Source organism: Eleginops maclovinus, chromosome 9, assembly GCF_036324505.1.
Source record: "Eleginops maclovinus isolate JMC-PN-2008 ecotype Puerto Natales chromosome 9, JC_Emac_rtc_rv5, whole genome shotgun sequence".
Taxonomy (NCBI): domain Eukaryota; kingdom Metazoa; phylum Chordata; class Actinopteri; order Perciformes; family Eleginopidae; genus Eleginops; species Eleginops maclovinus.
The window spans coordinates 1,502,277-1,522,922 of record NC_086357.1 but is presented as its reverse complement, the minus strand read 5'-3'; the positions used below and the strand labels follow the sequence as shown (position 1 = coordinate 1,522,922).

Here is a 20,646-nt window from a genome sequence, read left to right as displayed (position 1 = left end):
TTTTGATCATATCATAATTGTTGTGCATATCTTCCAACTCCAGCTGTAAAACCTTGAATGTTTATTTGACCCAAGCATATCAGGTGATGTGTATTTGTGTAATGAGGGAGGTGTAGCCTAAGGAGATCAACACCCTATATCAAGGTGTGTATACTTATTAGGCAGCTTCTTTTCCTCAGGCTTAATGAGCAAAAAAAAGAGATTTAACGGACTTTTGAAAAGTCAAACATTTTATGAAGTATTTCAGAGGGAGGCAGCACTCTGCAATTGCTAAGATATTGGGTCGTGATCACAGAACCTGCAAACAGTTTGTTGCAAATAGTCAACGTGAGAGACGTGTTGAGACAAAAAGACGCAGATGAACAGCCAAAGATCTGAGAAGAATCAAACGTGATGCTACCAGGAAGCTGTTATCCTCCTGTACTGTCCTCACTAAGGTGTGGGAACCCAGCTAGACAGTGAGCTAAACTTTCCTTTATCCGTGATGCAGTCTTTATTGAAATTCTTCACAAAATCACAAAGTCAGGAAAGTGAAACTAAAAATAAAACAATGAAAAATATAATTAGGCTCTACTTGGTTGGAAAGTTAACATACATCAACTAGACAAGCTAAGCTAATGACCTTGACATTCACTGTTGACTGCAGTGCCTAAACTGACCTGTAGCTAACATTTAGCTAACATCTTCAAAAAATCGTTTTTAAACCATTTACTTTTATAACTGCTTTTTAACAACATGAATTTGACATAAACTATGAAATTATAAATTACAACAAAGTTTAACAACATTAAGAAAGGAATACATACAAGTGATGCCTCTGCTGGGGCAAATGAGTCCGCGTTTCGTGAGAAGGAGCCCTTTCACAGCATGTTAACTGATATCAAGATGGCGCCGAGGATGGCTGCCGTGTCTCGAGCTCCTCAACAACCCCACATCTTAGTGTTTTTATTGTTTTACTTTGTTGGTTGTTTTTAACTTTTTTTGCAACATGCAAACCGCCCAAGCGAGCCCTATCATCCAATATGATAGAGAACAACTTTTACACATCAGGTCGCTGGTGGACAGCAATAATCCACGACGACCTGCAAACAATGGAGAGTCTCCGTGTTTACCTGCTGGAGCTCGACCTGTGGAGCGCAGGAGGAAGAGACCACGAGGTTCCCGGGCCAGGGTCCTGGTCAGGCTGAGGAAACGTGAAAACAGGCCTCCTCTACCGAGTTTACTTCTGGCAAATGTCCAATCCCTGGATAATAAGCTGGACGAACTCCGTAGCAGGGTGGCATTTCAACGGGACATTAAGACCTGTAATGTTTTGGTTTTCACGGAGACTTGGCTCGACCCCACGATACCGGACGCCGCCATTGCTCCACACGGATTCTCCATTCATCGCCAGGACCGGACAATAAACTCAGGGAAGAGCAAGGGAGGAGGTGTCTGCTTCATGATTAACAACAACTGGTGCTCAGATGTGGAGATCATTTCTTCGGACTGTTCTCCCAGCCTAGAGCACATCATGATCGGATGCCGGCCTTTTTATCTGCCGAGGGAGTTCACATCTGTTGTTCTAACAGCAGTGTATGTTCCGCCGCACGCTGACAACAACACAGCGCTGGAGGAGCTGTATGGGATTATCGACAGGACAGAGACTTCTCGGCCAGAGGCCGCATTTATTGTGGCCGGGGATTTTAACAGAGCCAACATGAAGAAAGTCCTGCCGAAATACTATCAGCACGTCAGCTGCCCCACGCGCGGTGGAAATACACTGGACCATGTTTACACTCCTTTCCGGCATGGATATAAAGCCCTCCCCCGCCCCCCCTTCGGCAAGTCAGACCACATATCTCTTCTTCTGCTCCCCGTTTACCGGCAGAGACTGAAGAGGGACCGACCTGTGACAAGGACAGTGCAGCGTTGGTCCGAGCAGTCTGACTCTGCTCTCCGCCACTGCTTTGGCATCACGGAGTGGTGTGTGTTTGAGGAGGACGATATAAACACACACACTGACGCGGTCATTTGCTACATCGGCAAATGCATCGATGACGTCGTGCCGCGGATTACTGTACGGACATTCCAGGTATGCACTCCGGAGAGCTATTAGCAGTGCGAAAAGACAATACAGGGACAAGGTGGAGTCTAACTACAAGGGCTCCAACGCCAGAAATATGTGGTCTGGACTAAAAACAATAACAGACTACAAAAGGACAACGAGTGGTGCTGAGGAAGTGTCTGCATCTCTCCCAGATGAACTGAACACATTTTATGCACGCTTTGAGAAGCCCCCGGCTGTGGAGGCACAGAAGGCCCAGGATCCCTGCTCACTGGTTTTAACCAGTGCAGATGTGTGTAGATCTCTGAAAAGGATCAACGCACACAGGGCTCCTGGACCAGATGGCATCCCTGGCCGTGCTCTCAAGGTGTGTGCAGTTCAGCTGGCAGATGTGTTCACAGACATTTTCAATAGGTCACTGCTCCAGTCTGTAGTCCCCACATGCTTTAAAGAGTCCATCATTGTCCCTGTCCCCAAAAAGACAAAACCTATCTGCCTCAATGACTACCGCCCAGTTGCACTCACCTCCATCATCATGAAGTGCTTTGAGCGGTTAGTCAAAACTTTTATCACCTCCTCCCTCCCTGACTCACTGGACCCCCTGCAGTTTGCCTACAGAGCAAACAGGTCCACGGATGATGCCATCTCCCTCACCCTCCACACTGCCCTCTCCCACCTGGACCAGAGGAACACTTATGTGAGAATGCTGTTCATTGACTACAGTTCAGCATTCAACACCATTGTGCCCTCCAAGCTCATCATTAAGCTCAGGGATCTTGGGCTCAACAGCGCCCTCTGTGACTGGATCATGAGCTTCCTGACGGGCAGATCCCAGGCAGTGCGGATGGGGAACATCACATCCTCCACCTTGACCCTCAACACCGGAGCCCCTCAGGGTTGTGTGCTCAGCCCTCTCCTCTACTCCCTGTTCACGCACGACTGCGTGGCCACACACAGCTCCAACACCATCATCAAGTTTGCTGACGACACGACCGTCATCGGCCTGATCACAGACGGCGACGAGACGGCGTACAGAGAGGAGGTCAGAGCCCTGACATCTTGGTGCCAGGACAACAACCTCCATCTCAACGTCAGCAAAACAAAGGAGCTGATTGTGGACTACAGGAAGAGGCAGAGAGAGGCACACACACCCATCACCATCGACGGGACTCCTGTGGAGAGAGTCAGCAGCTTCAGGTTCCTCGGGGTAAACATCAGTGAGGACCTGACATGGACACATCACACCAGGGTCATATCCAAGACGGCTCGACAGCGGCTCTTCTTCCTCCGCAGGCTGCGGAAGTTCAACATGGACTCCAGGATACTCTGCAACTTCTACAGGTGCACCATCGAGAGTATCCTGACTGGCTGCATCACCGCCTGGTATGGCAGTTGCACCGCCCTCAACCGTAAGACTCTACAGAGGGTGGTGAAAACTGCTCAGCACATCACCAGGACGGAGCTGCCATCCATGGAGGACCTCTACACCCAGCGGTGTAGGAAGAAGGCCGGTAGGATATTAAAGGACCCCCATCACCCCAGCAACAATCTGTTCTGTCTGCTGCCGTCTGGCAGACGGTACCGCAGCATCCGGACCAAGACCACCAGACTCAGAGACAGTTTTATACCACAGGCTATAAGACTGCTGAACTCCTGAGCTCTGTGAATGTCTACTCGCATCTGTTTATAGTACATACATATATATATATATATACTGTATATTGTACATATCTGCCATATACATCTGTTATACGTAATATATGCATCTGTCCATACCTCCTCATTCAACAGTGTAAAGTGTTTAAATACTCTCAATGTATTCCACATATGTATATATTTCACATCCTCAAATCTTTATTGTTGTTACTGTAAATATTCTTCTCTCTTTTTGCACTATTTTATTTATCTTATTTGCACCATGTATGTGGAGTTGTTGGAGGAGCACGCGACATAAGATTTTCATTGCCAACATATACGCTGTATCTGCTGTGCATATGACAAATAAAACCTTGAAACCTTGAAACTTGAAACATTAGCTAACCTTGCTCCAACTAACTTCCAACTCCCTACTTCCTGTTTCTAACACGGTGACATTATGTCAAAATAAAAGTATTCCTGCTAAATGAATTTCACATTAAATAAAAGTCCCAAAATGTTTTATATCTGCCTGAAGGCAGCACACCTCCAGTGCTGTCATATTCCAGAACTGTGACCTACCTGCAGTGCCCAGAAGTACAAGGTGTTCAGAGCTCAGACACAGGGCCAAGGTAAGGACGGCTGAAACCGGAACACCACTGAGCAAGACACATGAGGGGAAAGACTGGGACAAGACATATCTGAACATTTTTCAAAGGTTTCATGGACTGATGAGAGGAGGGACTCTTGACGGACCAGATGGATGGACCCCCCGGGCTGGATCAGTGACGGGCACAGAACTCCACTTCAACTCAAGCAAGGTGGAGGTGGGGTTTTGGTGTGGGCTGGTATTATTAAAGAGGAGCTAGTTGGACTTTTTCAAGTTGAAGAAGTGAGGGTTGACTCAAAATCAACTACTGAACCTCCTGCCAGTTTTTAGAAATCCTTCCTTCCCTTAGTGGTAAAGGAAGAAGTCTGCATCTTTAAGAAGACCCGGATCTTCTGCAGGACGATGCTCCAACACATGCACCGCAGTACTCCTCTGCGTGGCTAGCCAGTAAAGACCTTAAAGATGAAAGAATAAGGACATGGCCCCCGTCCTCACCTAACCTAAATCCTACTGAGAATGTGTGGGCCCTACTTAACCAGGAGATTTAATGTGAAGGGAGACTCCTCTCTGAAAAGAATCTGGGAGTTGATGTTCAACAGATCAAGAAACTGACAGACTCCAGGAAAGAAGGCTTGGGACTGTCAATGAAGAGGAGTGTGGCGATATTGGTCACTGATTTTGTATTTTTTTTAATGTCAATATGTTTATTTGTACATTTTGAGTTGTAAATTTAGATTTGAGGTTTATTAATACTTTGAATTGACCGAGAGCACTGTAGTTGTTAAACAATTTAAATAATCCTCAAAAATACAACTTGCATAATAATTGCGCACATATATATATAGATATATATCCTTCATTATTGACATGTACATTTGAGGCCAAAATGATTAGCCCCCCTTATGAAATTAGAAAGAACTCTTGATTTCTCGATGGAAATGACCATTAACAACAAGTGTTTATAGTGTATTTGTTTCCAAAATAACAAAGACAAAATGTCCACTAAGTTTGATTAAGATATTTGAAGTTGAAAACAAGAAAGGGCAAAAATGAGACATCCAAAATTATTACCCCCTGGCCATTAATAGTCAATAGTGTACCCTTTCTGAGCCACAACTGACAACAACCTCTTAGAGTAGTTCTTTACTAGGTTGGCACTGGTCTTCTGAGAGATTTTGGCCCATTCTTCCATTGAAAATTTTTCCAGCTGCTCCAAATTGCGTGGTTTCCCAGCATGACATTCAGGAACTGTCGGACCAATTTCGATGTATGCTTTGGGTCATTGTCTTGTTGGAAGACCCAGCGATGACCTAAGGCCTCTTACAGAATTTGTCTCCTCGTACTTGGCAATGATGCAACGTACAGCGGTTCTAGACACTGTGAAACGTTTGGAAATGGCAGTATAGCCTTCCCCCTTATCATGAGCCTCCACTATCTTCTGTCTGAGCTCAAGACTGATTTCCTTTGTCTTTGGCATGGTGAGTAAAAGTAGTCCCTCTCAATAATGTGATCAAGTGTCCTGTTCCTTGGAGTCCTTTTATGCTGATTGAATGCTCAGGTGTTGTTAGGAAGCCAATTGACTGCACAGGTGTGGTTTGAAAGCTGATTGGTTAATTAGGTGTGTTTTGAAAGCAAAAATTCACACGGGGGCTAATATTTTTGACCATCCCATTTTTCACTATATTTGATATAAAGCAAGCCTAAAAATGTATTTTATATTCCAAAATGTACCAAAAGCTACTAAATAGCACTGGTGAATGTTTGATTATATCAACTTTTACCAATGCTGCAAACATTGGGAAGAATTTTAGGAAAGTGTTCCATAATTCCTGGGGGGTTAATCATTTTGGCCTCAACCGTATATATTCACTTTTTTGCCTATTGTGTTTATGTTCTACTGCTGATATGTATATCTTTATTTTTGTGTTTACTATTTTATTTATTTACAATAATTAATGTCTTATCTATGCTGCTGTGACAAAAAAGAAAATTCCAAATTGGGATCAATAAAGTATATCTTATCTTATTAACTTATTATATGTCAAATGGATATAGTCTTCGAACAATAATACCACATCTGGATCTTAGGGAAATGCAGGCACAAGTGGAATAGGGGTTGCAGTAGCACAGTTTGTGGCAAAATCTAGTTCACTGAAGAATGAATGTTTAGAATCAGATGATTAGAGACAGCTGGAGGAAAGAGAGAGGGAGGATTAGGATGATGAAACAGAAAATTAGTCTTCCTGATCTGAGTTACGCTCAGCTTTAGTTGATCTCTTTTGCTCTTTTTGCTCCTTCTACAGACGACCCCATGTTACTGAGCTTCAAGAAAGGAGAGCTCATTATCATAATAAAAGACGACGAGTTTTCCCAGGAGCGTGGCTGGATAAAGGGCCAGAATGAGAGCACAAAAAAAACCGGAGCCGTCCCCACCGAGGCCATCCTAATCCTGCCAACGCTCAGCAAACCCACCAATCAGGTTATGGTATGGAGATGTCAACCACCCTTCCCTGCCAGATGAGTTATTGTGCTCAGATTCTGTGGAGAATTAAAGTGCTCCTTTGTTTCAGAGCCTCATCAACCTGTCTCCGAACCAGAGGAAAAACATCATACAGGCAAACCAGAAGGAAACTGGGACCATGGAGAGATTAGCCCCCACCACGCTGAAAGAGTTCTCCCAGGAGTACTTCAGGTATCTGGAGAGGCCCTCTCTGTTGTGCACACTGGGACAGCAGTGGCAGCAGGAATACCCATATTGTTTCTTTGATCCAACAGGCAGCCCACTAAGGATGTGAATCGTCAGGTGATGTCCAGGAACGCCGCTCCTGAGAGACTGTGGGCCAACTCCAGGGAGCCAATCAGACAGCCACTCCTCCAGAAACTGGTGGGCAACCCGGAGCTCAGCCACAAAGCCTGCCAGGCCTTCACTGATATCCTCCACACATACTGTATATATGAAAAATAACATTTCTTACTACGTGTTTTTTTCACCAGTGCACCTTTTGGCACCCAAGTTAAATTGATGAATGTACTATAAGCCTGTTTCAGGGCATGGTTCATTGTTCTACTACCTGACACAACTGTACCTGATTCATGCCCACACAGAGCAGACCCCACTGTTTAATCAGACCTTACAAAGTGTCTTCTTTGTATCTGCTTAACCCTAACCACACTCACTAACCCACTTGGCTCTCAGTTTTCCAGTCATCCCAAAAAATACTGAAGCTGCTGTGTAGCACAAAGAGTTTCTAGCTGTTGTTAATTTAAACTCTTTTTCCTTCGCTGGGATTTAGCATGTTCTGCGTAGTAATATCTTTCAGTATCAAATAATGAAGTGGAAACAAAATAATAAACACATTATGCAAATACACCTCGATATTCTACACTAGCCTACAGAATATGTGGAGCTCTGGTTTGCTTTTGAGCCGACTCTTATCTTCTCTTGAATTTGATTTTATATCTGAAGATCATTTCATTCATAATGCATAAGGTGTTCAGCCCATGATGGAAAAGGCTGTCCAAAAGTAGATGTATGATGTGTTATCTTACTGTTTCCATTTGCAATGACCATGCAGTCTCGTTATCTAGCTATGTATTTCCTCTCGTCTATGTCTTGTCTCTTTCTTGAAAAGAAGAATACAGTGAAGTCAGAGTGTTAAGTGCAGGAGTGCAGGATGGCATATAGCACAGTGTCATTCAAACCTAGCTAATTAATATAGTCAAGAGCCTACAACCAAACAAGTCCCTTCAACGACCTATCAGCAGCTCACATCTCTTTAAGTCCAGGAAATAGGACGGTTGTTCCTCCTTGACTGCTGTGCACCGATCCTGAAATATATGGGAGATTATCCCACCAAGCAGATGCAGAGTCCTCTGGAGCTCACAGACCTGATCTTCAGCCCCGCCACTCAGAACGAGGCCCTCAGGGACGAGATCTACTGCCAGATCATGAAGCAGATGAGCAGCAATAACAACCGGTACGTCTGTTTCCTCGCTATCATAGGCGCTCTGATTCTTTCAAGCTGTTGGTGGGTTTTTTTCCAAGAAAAGGTTGGAAATGGGTTTGATATAAAATAGTGATGGGCAATGATTAAACATTTTAATCGCTTATGCAAAATTGTTTAAACAAATAAGGTGCTTTTAACAGCAGTATTGCCTGTCAGGGTTGGGGTAAATAGGACCCAAGTGCAGTAAAAGCAATCAAAAGGGTCACAACAAAAGGCAAGCTTTAATCCAACAAAGCTGATTACAAAGAAAAACAAGGAAGAACTTAACACTCACAAACCAGGGAGCACGAGGAAGGGATCAGGACAAAACCGACAGGGACAAACATGGAGACGACATGACATCAGGGACCAAACCACGGGAAAAGCGCCGGCCGAACAAGGAGCAAAAGGGAAGACAAGACTAAATACACAGAAGGGTAATCACAGGACAAGACACAGCTGGGGAAGGGAGGAGAAACACAGGGTCAACAGGTGATCACATGAGACAATCAGACAGGAGGGCAAACACAGGAAGTAAGACCAGACAAGCCATTTAAAAGTAAAACACTAAACAAAAACCCTATGATCAGGACATAACCTTACACAGTAGCAGTTAAAATGTCCACACCTTCAACATTAATGAATGTAATCAAATGAGATATAAAACCAAAGCTGTTTGCCACTGCCAGGGTTTTACATTTTTATCTAGTTATAGAAGAACCATTGACCCTCAGAGTCCAGGAATAAGAACATTTACTCTGCAGTGGTTACAAAAACAACTCTGGTTCTATCAGCTCCGCCATCTGGAAGAGATGTAAAATGTCAGCATTCGGTTCCTTCCTCCATGTTTCTGGCCCCCCCACTTCTCTCTGTTCCGATTCATGTGAGCGCTGCAGCAGTCTTAGGTCCACCCCAAACGCTCTATTTGCATCCTAAGATCTGTGAGGTGATGAAGATCTATTCCAATCAATGCCTTCACTCATGATTTAAGTAAATAAAGCTCCATGTGTCTATTGATTTATTATTTTATTATTTATTAGAATGATAATTAGGCAGTTGATTAAAATTAGGACCTATTCTGTTACCATGATGAATGTTTTGTTATAAAAGATATTAATTGCTTTATTATTTTCAATTCAAATTATCATAATAGCAAGAAGATTTGACGTTTAACTCGTATTTTTCAGGTTCCAGGTCTCATTGATAAACCTTTTTTTCCATATATTTTCTGTTTAGTATCAATGTTAACTAAATATCTAGTTTTTATTCCTTGCTACTTCTTTACTACACAGCCTGGCCAAAAAAAAGGTCACACTCTAATAGCCCTTTAGCTTTGATTACAGCACGCATTCGCTGTGGCATCATTTCCACAAGCTTCTGCAATGTCACAACATTTATTTCTTGCATTCATTTTTCACCAAGATCTTGTATTGATGACGGGAGATTCGGACCACTGCGCAAAGTCTTTTCCAGCACATCCCAAAGACTCTTAATTGGGTTCAGGTCTGGACTTTTTTTGGCCGGGCAGTGTATTTTATAGGCCAAATGGTTGATTCATTAATCAACCATTAAAATGAAATATCTAACAGACTAATTATTAAAAATAAACCAACATAATTCGATTTATTTTCCTGAAGTAGAACCCTCCAATGTTTCAGTGTTAGTGAATATATTTAAATGGCAACCAACTCATCTTCAACTTGCCCCTCCCCCCCAGGTTCAGCATGGAGCAGGGCTGGCAGCTGCTGTGGCTCTGCTGCGGGATGTTCCCTCCCAGCCAGGCCCTTTTAAAGCACACTCAGAAGTTCCTGGAGTCGCGGCGCAGAGAAGCCCTCACCTCCGACTGCCTGCAGCGCCTGCAGAGCTCCCTCAGGTTAGTCAAGTCAAAGTCCAAGTCCACTTTATTGTCAAAGTTTCTACATGTGTATACATACACAAAATTGAAATACCGTTTCTGGCAGTCCCACAGTGCAAATATAAACAAGAACATAAAACATAAAAAGATAAGAGCGTAGAAAAAAAAGGGGGGGTCAAATTGGGTATACAAAAAGAAAACTAAGTAATACATATGTTAGACACAATCAACACAGTTTGACAATAGTGCAAGTAGTGCTTTAGTGCAAAAAATACTTTGTGCAAAGTACATTTTCAGCAGCGATGTCACACACTCACAGCAACATGTCTTAACCGAGTTCAAAGCAGTGTGTACAATATGAAGGGTGTGTGATGTCAGCCAGCATGCAAACAGTGACTGGATGATTTGTAGCTGGTAGAAAAGAACAAGGCAATTGCAACATGCCACCTCTGGTAAGCAGCCACCACCATGTGACATGACACCACGGTGAGAAAGGAAATGTCAAGCTGACCGCATGTTCTAATCTCTGTTATTGGTAGCCTAGAGACAAGGGACTGAAAAAATCTTGTCTACATTCTTTCCTCTTCTATGCTAACTACTTAAGAAAAGTTGGGAAAAAATGCCCCTGATAGTCTTTCCAAATGATTGAGCACTTTTTTCAAGTTTAAAAAAAAGGGTTTCTTAATTGTGTAAAGGTACTTTTCATCTGTGAAAACAGATATTTTAAATAGGGCTGAAGCGTTCATGTTTACTTCCAGGTAAGTTTGAACTTCTTCATGCATTCTGAACTAGGGATGCACGGATCCAGGATCCGGGGTCCGGTTTTGCCGGATAGTGGCGTTTTTGACGAGGTCCGGTTACTGCTGGACCCGGTGCCCCAACCGGACCGGATCCTACAGCACGTACGCACAACGTGATTACGTCGTTAAATGTTTAAAGAAGATAACCTCCATTGTGCTAGCAGTCGTCGGCGGAAATGGATGCATTGAGCCGAAAAAGTGCTGTATGGCAGTACTTTGAACTGAAAGAGGGAGATTCAAGTCGCGCGATATGCAAGCTTTGCAGTACAAATTTGGCTCGTGGAGGTAAAGACACTAGACACTACTCAACATCTCCGCTGTTTAAACATCTCCGTGCAAAGCATCCAACGGAGTATGAGTTGTGCAAGGCCGAGTCTAACGTCAGTGAGGCTACAGGTACCACAGCAGCACAGTCACAGAGTGGTACTCAGACCACTATTACCAACTTCACTAGCCCTGTACCAAACAAACCGTGGGCTTCAGACAACCCAAAAGCCAATGCCATACATGCCGCAATCGGTAAAATGATAGCTGTTGATTTGCAACCATACAGCATTGTGGAAGACACTGGGTTCACCGAGCTAGTGCAATTGCTTGAGCCTCGTTACAAACTCCCCTCACGGCGTTTCTTTGCTGATAAAATAATTCCTGAAATGTATGAAACGGTAGCTTCCCGTATACGAGCGCATGTCAAGGAAGCGCAGGCCTTTTCATTTACATGTGACACATGGACTTGCGAATACACCACTCAGTCATATTTGAGCGTAACATCACATTGGATTGATGATCATTTCAACCGCGTGACTGCTATCCTACAATGCGAGGCATTCGATGGAAGACACACAGCTATTAACATCGCAAACGCACTGCAAGGCATTATGAAAGCGTGGGACATACCTGTCAACAAATATCACCTGGTCCTGAGGGACAACGCTGCGAATATGCGCAAAGCCATGTCCGAAGCTGGCATTCCCAGTGCTGGCTGCTTCGCACACACGCTCCAGCTGTGCATACACGAAAGCCTTCTATCCCAAAAAAGTATCTCTGACATGCTCGCACTGGGCAGGAAAACAGTAGGCCACTTTAAACACTCTTCAAGCGCGAAATCAAGGCTGTCAGCTCTTCAGCAGGAGTTGGGGCTACCACATCACCTATTAATCCAGGACGTAGTGACACGGTGGAATTCTACCTATCTGATGTGCAATCGCTTGGTGGAACAGAAGCGTGCCATAAACCTCTATGTGTCAGAGACGGGAGCATGCAACATATTCATGCTCAGAGGTGGACTCTGATGGAAGATGTGCTCAGTGTGCTCAGGCCTTTCGAGGAGTTGACAAGGGAAATAAGTGCAGAAAATGCATGCATATCAACAGTCCTGCCAGCTGTGATGATGCTGAAGCGCTTCATTCACAATGAAACCGACAGCAGTGGAATTAAACAGATGAAAGAGCGCATGCTGACGTCCCTGCGAGACAGATTTGAGGGACTTGAGGGCAACGCTGCGTTCATTGTGGCAACAAGTCTTGATCCGAGATATAAAACCAAATTTTGGATGAATGACACACTCCAGTGCCGATCAAAGTTACTGTGCAGGAGGCTGTCTCCCGCATATCCGAATCAGATCAAGACTCGCGTGCGAGGCTAGCGCCATCTGACCAGGCTGAGACAGAGGGGGCGACAGGCCGAGCGAAACGACACTGTTCAGGTATCTGGAGCAACTGGGACGATCTGTTCCGCAGCAACACCGAGTGTGAGACAGCCACACTGAGCGCCGAAACAGAGGTCAGCGTTTTTTACAGCGAGCCACTGATTCCTCTAACCGAAGACCCGCTTCAGTGGTGGAGAGGCAATCAGCAGCGCTTTCCACTGCTGTCAAAAACGGCCAAAGTTTATCTCTGCCCACCACCAACCTCTGTACCCAGTGAACGACTTTTCAGCACCGCTGGAGACATCCGTTCTCACACGCGCAACCGGCTGTCGCCGATAAATGCAGAGCGTCTTGTTTTTCTGAAAGGAAACGCTCATTTTCTGTGAAAGCTAGCTATAGAAGTTGTTCATAATATAGAGTAGGTTCGAGTTTTTTGTGCCACACTTTGTTTAATGTTCTAATTAAGCCTACAATTATGTGCTTGAAAAGTGAAATAGCCTGTTCCATGAGCATTCATGATTATCAAGATTCCCAGTGTTTTTTTTTCTGAGAAAAAAAAATCAGTCTGCAGTTAATAGGCTACTATTAGCCTACATCTTTTTTCATTACATTTACCAGGCCTATTAACATTTTGTATCCAAGAGTTATACATGTGCTACATTTGCTATATTTTAGTTTGTAAAAGCAGTAGGCCTATGTTGGATTCTTTTTACTCTTCTCTTTTACTTTTCAAAGAGCACTTTATGGCTTGCTGTTTATGACAGGCCTCATTCTCTTTAGTAATAAATAATCTAATTTTTTGCTCTCTTTCTTTGTTCTTTGGATTGAACAGAAGTTGAACAATAAGCCTGTACACAAATGACGTTAAGCTGCACATTTCAGCGGTGTGTTCCAAGTAACTATTGAAATAAAATAGATAATGTTAGAAGTTATTGCGTATGTTTCATCTGTTAAGGAAAGGAAATGAAGTAATGAACTGTAAAGTGGTTTTCACTGCATTATAATGTACTAGCTGATGATCCGAGTAGGATCCGGTTCCGGTTCCGGTTCCGGCAGTATCTTAAGCAGTGGATCCGGTATCCGGCAGGATCTTAAAAATCAGGATCCGGTGCATCCCTATTCTGAACAAGTGGCTAAGAGGAGTCTTACTGTCCAACAACTAACGCTTTTTCTTTAGCCAGTTTTCTCAAATAAGAAATGAAAGTAAAACAAAAAAAAAAACGTTCCACCTGTTTCAAAGACAAAAAACAATATTCAAGGAATGTATAAGGATTATCCTATCACTATCCTTTTTATACCTGTTAAAAAATGGTAAGTTATAACCATCCATCCATCCGTCCATCTTCTCCCGCTTATCCGTCAGGGTCGCGGAGGTAGCAGCTCCAGCAGAGAGCCCCAAACTTCTCTTTCCTTGGCCACATCAACCAGCTCTGACTGGGGGATTCCAAGACGCTCCCAGGCCAGCGAAGAGATATAATCCCTCCACCTGGTCCTAGGTCTACCCCGCGGTCTCTCCAGCTGGACGTGCCTGGAACCCCTCCCTAGGGAGGTGCCCAGGTGGCATCCTCACTAGGTGCCCAAACCACCTCAACTGGCTCCTTTCAATGTCAAGGAGCAGCGGTTCTACTCCGAGTCCCTCCTGGATGACTGAACTTCTCACCTTATCCATAAGGGAGATGCCAGCCACCCTGCGGAGAAATCCCAGAGAGCTTTGCCTTCTGGCTCAGCTCTCTTTTCGTCACAACGGTGCGGTAAAGCGACTGCAGTACCGCTCCCGCTGCTCCGATTCTCTGGCCCATCTCACGCTCCATTGTTCCCTCACTCGAGAACAAGACACTTGAACTCCTTCACTTGGGGTAAGGCTTCATTCCCTACCTGGAGTGGACAGTCCATCGGTTTCCTGCTGAGAACCATGGCCTCAGATTTGGAGGTGCTGATCCTCATCCCAGCCGCTTCACACTCGGCTGCGAACCGATCCAGTGAGAGCTGCAGGTCACAGACCGATGAAGCCATTAGGACCACATCATCTGCAAAAAGCAATGGTGCAATCCTTAGCCCACCGAACTGCAGACCCACTCCCCCATGACTACGCCTCAAAATCCTGTCCATGAATATAACAAACAGGATTGGTGACAAAGCTCAGCCCTGGCAGAGGCCGACCCTCACCGGAAATCGGTCCGACGTGCTACCGAGGACCCGGACACAGCTCTCGCTTTGGGAATACAGAGATTGGATGGCCCTGATTACAGACCCCCTCACCCCATACTCTCGCAGCACCTCCCACAGTATCTCCCTGGAAACCTGGTCATATGCCATCTCCAAATCCACAAAGCATATGTAGACCGGATGGGCGTACTCCCAGGCCCCCTCCAGGATCCTTGCGAGAGTAAAAAGCTGGTCCGTCGTTCCACGACCAGGACGAAAACCGCATTGTTCCTCCTCAATCTGAGGTTTGACAATTGGCCGGACCCTCCTTTCCAGCACCTTAGAGTAAACTTTCCCGGGGAGGCTGAGTAATGTGATGCCTCTGTAATTGGCACACACCCTCTGATCCCCCTTTTTAAAGAGAGGAACCACCACCCCGGTCTGCCACTCCTTCGGTACTGTTTCCGACTTGCACGCAATGTTGATGAGACGTGTCAACCATGACAGTCCCTCAACACCCAGAGCCTTCAGCATTTCTGGGCGGATCTCATCCACCCCCGGGGCTTTGCCACTGTGGAGCTGTTTAACTACCTCAGTGACTTCCCCCCGTGAGATTGGAATTGATCCCCCTTCATACTCCAGCTCCGCCTCTAACATAGAGGGCGGAGTTGTCGGATTCAGGAGTTCCTCCAAGTGTTCCTTCCACCACCCTAACACACTATCAGTTGAGGTCAACAGCGTCCCATCCTTACTGTACACAGCTTGGATGGTTCCCTGCTTCCCCCTCCTGAGGTGTCGGACGGTTTTCCAGAAAAACTTTGGTGCCGACCGAAAGTCCTTCTCTATGGCTTCTCCGAACTTCTCACACACTTGCTGCTTTGCCTCGGCCACGGCTGAGGCTGCTGCCCTTCGGGCCTGTCGATACCTTGCAACTGGGTCAGGAGTACCCAGGGATAACATATCCCGAAAGGGTGAGTTGAAGGCCTCCTGGACTTGGGATTCCTCCAGACGTTCCCAGTTCACCCGCACTACACGTTTGGGCTTACCAGGTCTGTCCAGAGGCTTCCCCTGCCGCTCGACCCAACTCACCACCAGATGGTGATCAGTTGACAACTCCACCCCTCTCGTCACCCGAGTGTCCAAAACATGCAGCCTCAGGTCCGATGATACAATAACAAAATCGATCCTGGACCTTTTGCCTAGGGTGCTCTGGTACCACGTACACTTATGAGCATCCTTATGTTCGAACATGGTGTTTGTTATGGCCAATCCATGAATAGCACAGAAGTCCAGTAACAAACCACCACTCCGGTTCAGATCTGGGGGAGCGTTCCTCCCAATCACGCGCCTCCAAGTATCTCCATCATTGCTGTTTGGTGCATAAGCACACACAACAGTCAGAGTTTTCCCCCCATAACCCGCAGGTGTAGGGAGGCGAGCCTCTCGTCCACTGGGGTAAACTCCAACAAAGCGGCACTCAACCGGGGGCTTGTGAGTATCCCCACACCCGCTCGGCGCCTCACACCTTGGGCAACTCTGGAGAAGAATAGAGTCCAACCCCTATCAAGAAGTAAGGTTCCAGACCGACGCTGTGCGTAGAGGTGAGCCCCACCAGATCCAACTGGCAATGCTCCACCTCCCACACAAGCTCCTGCTCCTTCCCCCCCAGAGAGGTGACATTCCACGTCCCCAAAGCCAGCTTCTGTCGCCTGAGTCTGGTCCGTCGAGATCCTCTGCTTTCACTGCCACCCTTCTGGCAGCGCACCCGACTCCATTGCTGTTTCCTATAGGTGGTGGGTCCGTGGGACGGGGAAGTGGAGGTGTTGCCCACGTTGCTTTTTTGGGCTGTGCCCGGCCGGGCTCCGTGGCAAGCCCGGCCATCAGACGCTCGCCGACGAGTCCTCCTTCTGGGCCTGGCTCCAGAAGGGGACCCCGGGCTTCCTCCGTTTCAGGTATCCTCGCTTTCAAGTGTGTTTTTCATGAGGTCTTTTGAACCAATCTTAGTCTGGCCCCTTACCTGAGACCAATTTGCCATGGGAGACCCTACCAGGAACACAAGGTTCCAGACAACACAGCCCCCAGGTTCATCGGGGCACACAAACCTCTCCACCACGATAAGGTGCTGGTTCTCGGAAAGGTTATAACCAAAGAAGAGAAAACCATTTGGATCAGACTTAGAAAATGATGAGATTTTTTTCTCTCACCTGCCTCCCTGGGCTTCCATATAAAGGTACTCCCAGGACTTAATATTTTAACGGATATATAGAATACCTTTGTCTGTTTTTTTTGAAGGCATGTTCTGCGGTCAGAATTTACATGCAGTAATGTTCACATTTAAAAGTTAGATGGCACTCTCTTTTTCTTTGTCTGTTCTCAATCTGTGGCTACAAAATGATGAAGTTAATTAAAAAGTAAATTAGTAAATAAACAGTGTGATAAAGTGTTTGCTGTCCTTGTGTAGGATGGAGCCGAGGAAGCTCCCACCACACCAGGTGGAGGTCGACGCCATCCAACAGAACAGCACTCAGATCTTCCACAAAATCCACTTCCCCAACGACACAGAGGAGGTAGCACCTCTCGTATAAAGTTACAAGGAAAAAGCCTGGACAAATGTTCTATAAGTTACATCATGACTCCTGTCATTTTTCTCCAGATATTTGAGGTGGCCACAAACACCAGGATCAGGGATCTGATCCAGAGCATTAGCAAGAAGCTCAGTCTGGGTTCTGCGGACGGCTTCAGCATCTTTGTCAAAACACATGACAAGGTTCATTTGTCATTTCTCAGCCGTGATCATGATATCTCTTTTAAACATTTCTCTCCCATCTTTCGTGACCTTTTTTACTCACAAAGTCTGTAATTGTGTTCCTTTCAGGTTCTCAGTTTGAATGACACAGATTACTTCTTCGACAGTCTGAGACAAATCACTGACTGGTCCAAGAAAGCCAAGAGGACCAAAGAGGGTAAACGCATGTTCAGATGGGTGTGGCTTTAGACCTGTGAGGGTTCTTTGTATTAACCTGTGAAAACTTCTTTGTGTGTGTCCTGCAGGTGGGCCTGTCAACATACCCTACCTTGTGTTCTTCATGAGGAAGTTGTGGTTTAACGTGATCCCTGGCAGAGACACAGAGGCCGATGTTATCTTCCATTTCCCTCAGGTACATTTAAATGATGCGGCTCAGCCTGCCAACACCACAGTTTCCGGGATAAGTTTTTCCATCTAATATGAAAGCCAAATATTTCCAGTTGGGCCGCACAATATATAAGTAGGATCTTTATTTTGAAGATCGTGAATGGAGTTTAGTGACGCATACACCTACAAATTGTTTAATTTAATGTGCCGGACATATAATGTCAAGTAAGGCAAATGATCTAAACGCACAACATTTTACAAGATCAATTTATTTTATTTAAAGCTCTGTGGATACAAACATTCGTCAATCAATTTATCGAAGAACCAAATCAGGCAACGCTAGTCCCTGACCACAAAAATAAGCAAGAAAAAGAGGCAATGAGTCAGTGCTATTGACATATAAACTACAAGAAAAATGATCGGGCACTTTATTCATTTCTGGTGAAATTCCTCAGTTTTTTCTTTTGAAATATATATCACAGAATAAGAAAAATATCATTTTTTGTTTAACACAATTTTATCTGACCTATAAATGAGATAGTATCAACACTAGTACCAGACCCCTCTTTCTGGTTTCATTATGACCTCTATAAACATTACAGATTCAAAAGTCATCTCCCAATGAACAATGAACGAGCAGTCTGTGGTTGTGAGTAGCAACTTGGCTCAAGGTCAAACTTTGGCCCAGATCTGTGGTGAATTCTTTTAAAGTAGACTCTATCATTTTATTATCTTTCTACCCTACAGGAGCTACCCAAGTACCTGAGAGGTTACCATGTTAGCACCAAAGAGGAGATGCTCAACGTTGCCGCTCTGCTCTTCAGGATAAAGTTCAGCAACGACAAGAGCCAGTTTGTATCCATCCCCAAGGTCCTGAAGGAGCTGGTGCCTGCAGACCAACTGAAGGCCATGTCCGAAAATGAGTGGAAGAAGGTATGAGGAGCCTAGTTTAAATGCCAGTTGGTTAACATAATCCCAATGTTTTTTTTAAAAAAACTGTTAATGTTTACTCACATCTCTAGGTTTTTTTCTGTTTGAGAAGTGCTGATGAGTAACAACATCAATCTAAGGCATGATCATTTTTATTTGCGTAAAAAAAGGAAAACCAACCTTTGAAAATGCATCAAAACATAAACATTTAAAGCTTGAATAACAGAATGTATTATTTGGTGCTGTCGGCCGCGGGATCCAATTGTGTGATTTTAATGGATTTCAATGAAGGCACTTGTCCTTGTCTGTAGTTTTTGAAAACAATGGAGCTCTATGGCACAGAGAAATATGATATATATCAGGCTTGGGATACTCAGACAGTTATATAGAGCATCACCAAACCTGTTCTTCAAATTTCTCATCTGAACAATATCACCATTATGCCATGCCTGTGACCCACCCATCAGCCTGTAAGAATATTGCCTGAGGGCTGCGGGGGCGTTGGAAAATCATTAACCTCATTCAAAGAAGTGCAGATACTTCTACCAAATGAGAGTGTTTTTTCACACTGCGGCATATATATATTTATATATATATATATATATATATATATATATATATATATATATAAATATATATATATATATATTTATATATATATATATATATAAATATATATATATATATATATAAATATATATATATATATATATATATATAAATATATATATATATATATATATATATATATATATATAGGGAAGAGCGATTTTTTTATATATATATAAAAAACATATATATATGTTTTTTATATATATATAAAAAAACATATATATATGTTTTTTTTGTTTTTTTAATGTTTTTCAGAGTATTGTCGCATCTTATAACAAACAAGTGGGTATGACTGCTGAGGAAGCTAAGGTGACGTTCCTGAAGGTGGTCTGCCGCTGGCCCACGTTCGGCTGTGCGTTCTTTGACGTGAAGGTAAGGCTGCAGAGAAGGCTTTTATTTAGATATCTGTAGTTCTTTTGGTTGAGTGGGTGAATTGTTTATCTGGGGCTCTCGCTCTTCCCTCCTTCTGTCACCATGGTAAATTATCTCATTTGCTTTTTGAACTTTATTTTCAGCAAACATCTGAACCAAGCTTCCCAGATATTGTGCGAATAGCCATCAGCAAGCAGGGACTCACCATCATCCACCCTAAAACCAAGGTGAGACAGAAAAAAAACGGCATTGTCTTTAACATCTTGCTGTTATTATTCGTTAATGACAATTATTATCTTTTGTAAAGGATGTGCTGGCTAATCACCCATTCAACCGCATCGCTAGCTGGTGCAGTGGAAGCACTTACTTCCACATGACCATTGGCAGTTTAGTCGAGGGGAGCAAATTCCTGTGTGAAACTTCACTGGTGAGATCTATCGTTAGACATGCGAGCTTGAAATGATGAAAAGTGTGTCCATTATTTGTTCTTTCTTTACCTCTGTGTCTTCCTTTTAACAGGGTTACAAGATGGATGATCTGATAACCTCCTACGTCAACATGTACCTCCGAGAGAGGAAGGCGGGGCAAACCAGGAACCAGCGCTTCAACTGAGCTGAAGCAGCACAGTTTGATGCAACTATGAAAGACACACACACACACACACACACACACACACACACACACACACACACACACACACACACACACACACACACACACACACACACACACACACACACACACACACACTAAAAGGTAGAACAGGAAAAAGTCAAATTCATTTAATTTGACATTGATTAATTGCATGAAAGAAAGTTGTTTCAGATTTCTCACATTTTATTTAAAGCTAATCTTTCTTTGGCATGTATTCAA

General features: G+C 44.3%; 1 protein-coding gene across 1 annotated transcript in view; it reads left to right on the top strand.

Annotated features, from left to right (window-relative positions):
- LOC134870159 (unconventional myosin-VIIa) overlaps positions 1–20,514 on the top strand; it is a 46,646-nt gene extending 26,132 nt beyond the window's left edge. Inside the window, exons 35-48 of the mRNA XM_063892219.1 lie at positions 6,596–6,777; positions 6,863–6,984; positions 7,068–7,222; positions 8,116–8,269; positions 9,996–10,151; positions 17,188–17,293; positions 17,380–17,493; positions 17,602–17,689; positions 17,778–17,884; positions 18,607–18,792; positions 19,657–19,773; positions 19,917–20,000; positions 20,081–20,200; positions 20,293–20,514. Of these exons, the coding sequence (XP_063748289.1) occupies positions 6,596–6,777; positions 6,863–6,984; positions 7,068–7,222; positions 8,116–8,269; positions 9,996–10,151; positions 17,188–17,293; positions 17,380–17,493; positions 17,602–17,689; positions 17,778–17,884; positions 18,607–18,792; positions 19,657–19,773; positions 19,917–20,000; positions 20,081–20,200; positions 20,293–20,385 (1,784 nt within the window). The 3' untranslated portion in view covers positions 20,386–20,514. The remainder of the gene's footprint in view (positions 1–6,595; positions 6,778–6,862; positions 6,985–7,067; positions 7,223–8,115; positions 8,270–9,995; positions 10,152–17,187; positions 17,294–17,379; positions 17,494–17,601; positions 17,690–17,777; positions 17,885–18,606; positions 18,793–19,656; positions 19,774–19,916; positions 20,001–20,080; positions 20,201–20,292) is intronic.
- The last annotated feature ends 132 nt before the right edge of the window (positions 20,515–20,646 follow it).